This window comes from Sphaerodactylus townsendi, linkage group LG02, assembly GCF_021028975.2.
Source record: "Sphaerodactylus townsendi isolate TG3544 linkage group LG02, MPM_Stown_v2.3, whole genome shotgun sequence".
Classification (NCBI taxonomy): Eukaryota; Metazoa; Chordata; class Lepidosauria; order Squamata; family Sphaerodactylidae; genus Sphaerodactylus; species Sphaerodactylus townsendi.
The window spans coordinates 152,086,152-152,092,151 of record NC_059426.1 but is presented as its reverse complement, the minus strand read 5'-3'; the positions used below and the strand labels follow the sequence as shown (position 1 = coordinate 152,092,151).

At 44.7% G+C, this 6,000-nt stretch overlaps 1 protein-coding gene across 1 annotated transcript in view; it reads right to left on the bottom strand.

Annotated features, from left to right (window-relative positions):
* Positions 1-213: 213 nt before the first annotated feature.
* TDP1 (tyrosyl-DNA phosphodiesterase 1) overlaps positions 214-6,000 on the bottom strand; it is a 40,466-nt gene continuing 34,679 nt past the window's right edge. The window contains exon 15 of the mRNA XM_048485347.1: positions 214-536. Coding sequence (XP_048341304.1) covers positions 463-536 — 74 coding nt within the window. The 3' untranslated portion in view covers positions 214-462. The remainder of the gene's footprint in view (positions 537-6,000) is intronic.

Below are 6,000 nucleotides of genomic sequence, written 5' to 3'. Positions count from 1 at the left end.
TAGGTTATTTCCATAGTAACATGCCATCTCTGACAGCATTTTAGCTTTGGAGACACATACAAGAAGAATTAAATAAACAGCAATATAGAATGCAATGTCTCTGCTGAAAAGCATTATGTAAAGAGCAACAACATTTATGGCAGAAGTGTTTTGCTTTTGCAAGAAAAGGCAACAACAGATTCAGCCCCCAAGTTCATACTTCAACAAGAAATGTAACCAAACATTTTTGTTCACTTTATTGCAAATTGTATACAAATCCCCCTTCATCAGGGCCACTGTTCCAAGAAACACACTGAATACATGGCTCATTTGTGAAGGAAGCTTCCCGACACTATTCATTAGAATATTTTCAAGTTTATAAAACAGTTCTGAAAACACTGTATTTTCAAAGAAACAGTTGTATAGGTGATACTGTTTCCCCAAAAAGGCTCAGATAATAGTTTCAGAGGGAACTGGAGCATTTCATTTGGGGACCCACATATTTCCATGTGTGTCTGGAGCTTTCGTGTAAGGAATGTTCCAAATCCATGGATGATCTGCAACGGAAGGAGACAAAGCTGATTGTAACGTTATCAGGAGAGCAGTGACAATCAGGGCTGATTGTAACATTAACAGGAGAGCAGTTGACTGACATGTAATTAGACTTCTAAACAAAATGCAGGAGTCAGACGTTTGTTTCATAATTCTTATTTTCCACTTCACCAGTTAACTGGCCTTTAACTATGGGGTTCTGCTACCTAGAAGAAGAAGAGTTGGATTTATATCCCCCACCCCCTTTCTGTCCTGCAGGAGACTCAAAGGGGCTTAAAAATTCCTTTCCTTTCCCCCCTCACAACGAACACCCTGTGAGGTAGGTGGGGCTGAGAGAGCTCCAAAGAACTGTGACTAGTCCAAGGTCACCCAGCTGGCATGTGTAACAGTAGAAACAGTATGTTGTTCTGCTACCTAGAAACAGTAAGCAGATTATTCGCAATACATTGTTGAAGGTTTCATGGCCGAAATCAGCTGGCTGTTGTGAGTTTTATGGGCTGCGCAACCCTGGTAGTTCTTGCTCCTAATGTTTCACCCACATCTACAGCTGGCATCATGATGCCTCTGAAGATGCTAGCCACAGATGCAGGCAAAACGTTAGGAGCAAAAACTACCAGACCACGGCCGCACAGCCTGGAAAACCCTCAACAGCTACTATTCACAATACCTTCCAACAGATATGGCAAGATCTGGTGTATTGGTCTTTATGATTTTTATAAGAAACATATGGACTTTTTTTTCATGTACTGCAAAGCTGGAGGTACAAGGTTGGAGCCAAGGAAATAAGCATTATTTCATCAATGGACTAAGTGATATATGCACAAAAGCGTGCGACTCGAGAGTGGTTTGTCGGAATTCCGGAAACTCAGTTATAAGTTTCAAAAATCCCTACTGCAATTCTGGATGAACATCTTCAGTGTGCTACGCATGTACCACTTACCAAAGCCTTCTGATGTACTCACTTGGCCAATAGGAGACCCTTTTTGAAGACTTATAGTTTGTTTGTTTTTTTGCTGTCAGGTCATAGTTATGGCAACCCTGTAGGGTTTGCAAGGCAAGAGACATTCAGAGGTAACTTGACAATTGCCAGCCTCTACATAGTGATCTTGGTGTTCCTTGGCGGTGTCCCATCCAAATACTGAGCAGGGTCAGCTCTGCTCAGCTTCTGAGATCTGACAAGATCAAGCTAGCCTGGACTATCCAAGTCAGGGCAGACTTATGTATCCACCTTCAATCCCTACCTGCAGCTGGAAAGTTTTGGAAAGAGAAAGCTCCACTATCTACGTGGACAAGGAGACCAAGACCTCTGAGAGACAAGAACGGGCAAAGAGCTTTTGTGGATTTCACACACTAGAGGGGCAAAAATTGGGGTACGTTTAGTAAAACCAGGCACAGAAGGCAAGCCATTCATTTGGAATGAAGGCTTGGCCTAAAATGGCACATTGGAAAGGGTGAATTACTAAATCTCTCTCATGGGGAAGTGGAATTGTCTACTCTTGATGATGGTTTTGTGCACCGTGTTCCGTACAGAGACTATTTTACAACACCAGTGAGGCAGAGAAGGCAAAAGTGGAGTGAGGGCAGACACAACAGAGACAGATAAAATGGTAGTGAAGACCAAAGGGTAAGAAGGTAAGGATAGAGGGAAAGGGAAAAATGCATTAAGAGTTATGTTTTGAGCAGGGGTGGGTGGGTGGGAAGGATGCATGGGGGAGATTTGGAAGAGTGTTATTACAGCTCCAGAAAGGCGAGAACAAGGGATGCTTCTAACCTTAATGTGTAATCACTCAGATATGACAGCCAAGGACCCTTCTGTTCCCCCTTTCAGAAAATGTCTCTGTCGGGGTCCTCCCTTTATGTGCCAATTCTTCACTCCCCATGCTAGCAACTCCCCATGCTGCAATCTTCCGAAAGTGGATGAAAACAGTTTCATTTTACACAAGCCTTTGGAAACTGCTGCTTTGTATTTTTAACCATCTGTATTGATTTTATTGCACTTCAACGCTTTCTTGAGATCCTATTATAACTTAGGAGGAGAATATGAATTTTTACAAAATGGAGTGAGCGCATGATTAAAACAAAAGAAATGGCAGAAATGAATACGAAGGAGGGGGATCAGCCCGTGCCTTTGCTGCTGTTAACATGGAGGGGGAGTCTCCTTCAACCAAACCTCAGCATACCCAGGTGGGTGTTGTTTAATTCAAAATGTGGACCTGCCAAGTGAGAGATCCAGTGTGCTGTAGTGATGAGTGTGTTAGGACTGGTACCTGGAGAGACTTGGGTTCAAATCCTCACTTCAACCAAACCTATCTCACAGTTCTGTTGAGGGGATTAAAGTACAGGGAAGAGTTACATACACCTTCGTGAACTTCTCAGAGGAAGGGTGGATAAAAATGCACTGAGCAAAGAAAGATCCACTGGGTGGGGAGCAAATAGCCAAGGAGAATAGGGTGTGTGTGGGGGGGGGGGGCTGCTCTTGCAGAAGAGAGCAGGAGTAATGTAACAAGAACAAAAAGGAGCTGACTGTGACCAAGATGGTTGATCATGATCTGTTCGACTATTGCCTTGCCAACTTTGGAGTTTATGGGCTGGCTTGACAGTGGCTTTCCTCCTTGTTCCAGAGTTAGGGACAAAGGGTGGTGCTAGGGGGGAAAATATTGTCCCATTACCCCTTGCTGTGCGGGGTGGTCCTCTTCCCAATGCTTTTCAACATTTATATGCACCCTCTTGCCCAGTTAGTCAGGAATCTGGGGCTGGGTTGTCACTAATATGTGGATGACACCCAGCTCTACCTGCTGGGGGCCGACTAGTTGGGATCAGTGGCAACAAATCTGATTTGTTGCCTAGGGGCTGTGCTATAGTAGTTGAGATTAAGCCGGCTGAAACTTAATCCGTCTAAGGGAGCTCCTATGGGTAAATCAGACGGGATTAAGATGGAGGCTACAGTTACCAGCTCTTAAAGGGACACAATTATAGCCAGCACTGTCCATGAGCAGTCTGGAGGTGTCATTGACCATGGAACAGCAGGTCTTCACTGTTACCAGGATAGCTTTTATATCAATCTTGAATGTTTGAAAATTAGCCTCCTAGCTGTCGCACTCTAACTTAGCCACGCAGCAGTCTCCTCCAGGCTGGATTACTGTAACTTGCACTATGCAAGGCAGTTCCTGAGACTACTCCGGAAGTTTCAATTGGTACAGAATGCAGCTGTGTGGGTCCTAACAAGGACCCCTCGGAAAGTTTCTATTCAACCTATTCTCTGCCAACTGCATTGGTTGCTGATATGTTTCTGGATCAGGTCCAAGGTGCTGGTTTTAACATCATGCCTATGGGACCACCATCCTTCAAGGATGCTTCATTCTAGTTCTCAAAATCTACTGAAAGTCCCTGGTCCAAGAGCAGTCTGTTAGTTCTCGGCTAGGTTCTTTTGGCGAAGGCCTTTGCCTGCTGTAATTCTCTGTCTCAGGGCCCTGTGGGATCTAGCCCAGTTCCTCAGGGCCTGCAAGATGCCAGGCACATGGTTGTGGCTGTCTATTTCATCCACTAGTCACTGGCAGAGCCTCCCCTCTTCACTATGCTCCCCTTAGTCCAGTGACGAAGGCAGGGGGGACTGCGCCCGGGCCATGAGCTGTCCACACCCCCCCTCCCATCCTGCCCCCCAAATGACCCCAGCTCCAGCCCCACCCCTGACACGTGACAGCAATGGCAGCACCCAGGACAAGCCACCCCCGATGTTCCCATTGCTGTTACGCATCTGCCTTAGTCCCTCTCCTCACGCACTTTGCGAAGGGTCTGTTTGTCTTGCAAACCAGCTTAGGGCGCCTTCTTTATTATTTGTATTATTTATTGAGTCTAATCTATTTTAACTGTTTCTGTTTTTAAATGCTGAGTTGACATAATTTCACCCACCCCAAGGTCCCATCAGAAGGGGGGCATGGGAGATATACATCTAAAATATAAATAAATAGATACTTGTCTGTAAGACAGAGCTTTTATCACCCCAAGTTTTTCTTTTACTTCCCCAGGAGAACAAAGGATCACTTTACCAAAGCAAACTTTGACACAAAGATGGATACAGAAAGTGCTGAGCTATAACTTCAGCATGCAGTGTTCTGTTTAACCTTGCACAAAGCTACTTCACCCTTGGCTGGGAACTTTGTTTCTGGTTTTTTAAAAAAGGCAAGAAAACATTTCCCCATCGTATAAGCATGACTTCTCCTCACAATTCCATAACAGAATTAACATTGGCATAAAGGTAGAGGTGAACACTGGGTAGCCGCCTCATCCTCCATTAATAAAGCACAGGTCTGTGGTCAAAGAATGGGTAATATTATTTGCAAGACAGCTCTTACTAAAAGATGATTTAATTGTGAGTCTCAGAAGAAACAAATGAAAAGTCAAGAGGGGAGAAAAACAAAGAGGAGTGGGGGTGGGAATTAAGTACATTAATTGACTCTGGCTCAGGAATTGGAATGTAAAACACGCAGGCAAAAAAGCTACACAGTTAGTAGCTTGCTCATCCTACAGAAATGTAACAGTGGAGTCAGTACTGTATAAACTATATTCAATTTTTGATAGCGGATTTACCTTGCTTGTCTTTCTACCAAAACCTCCCAGCTACATTGTGTTTTAATGAGTCCATTCCTTGAAACTGCCCTGATTTGATTAGCCAGGGCTCGCCCGATCTTGTCAGATCTCAAAAACTAGTACTTGGATTGGAGACCTCCAAGGAGTACCAGGATGGGACACAAAGGCAGGCAAACCACTTCTGAACGTCTCTTGCCTTGAAATCCCTATGGATCAACACAAGTTGGCTGACACTTGACAGCCAAAAGCAAATCCTTAAAACCGTACCTCACACAAAAATGTAAAGGGGAGTTCTAGAAAACAAGAGGGTTCTGGCTTCTAACACTAAAGAGTCCCATAACATGAATGCCTTTTCTTGATCATTTGTTTTGCATGTGACTGAAATCTGCTTTGGATCAGGCTATTTTTATTTTATTTATGTATTTATTTATTTATTCATTCTCAGTCTTATAGACCGCCCAACCCCCGAAGGGCTCTGGGTGGTGAACAACATAAAATAACAGTTACATACTAGACTGTAAATAATTTAAGTTAAAATGCAGCAACTAAGAACGATTAATAACAGCAGTGCCCGCAACAATTCCTGTTAAACTCTCCCAGAAGAGGAGAAAAAGAGTGGGCCCATAGATGGTAATGGACCCAAAAATGTAGGAGGAGGCGGGGGCACTTAATCAGCGGCTGGACACTCCAAAGGCCCGGCGGAACAACTCCATCTTACAGGCCCTGCAGAACTCACCAAGATCCTGCAGGGCCCGGACAGCTGGAGGAAGAGTGTTCCACCAGGCAGGGGCCAGGGCTGTAAAAGTCCTGGCCCGCGTGGAGGCCAGCCGCATCATGGAGGGGCCAGGGACTACCAGCAAATTGGCCTCTGCTGAATGCAGA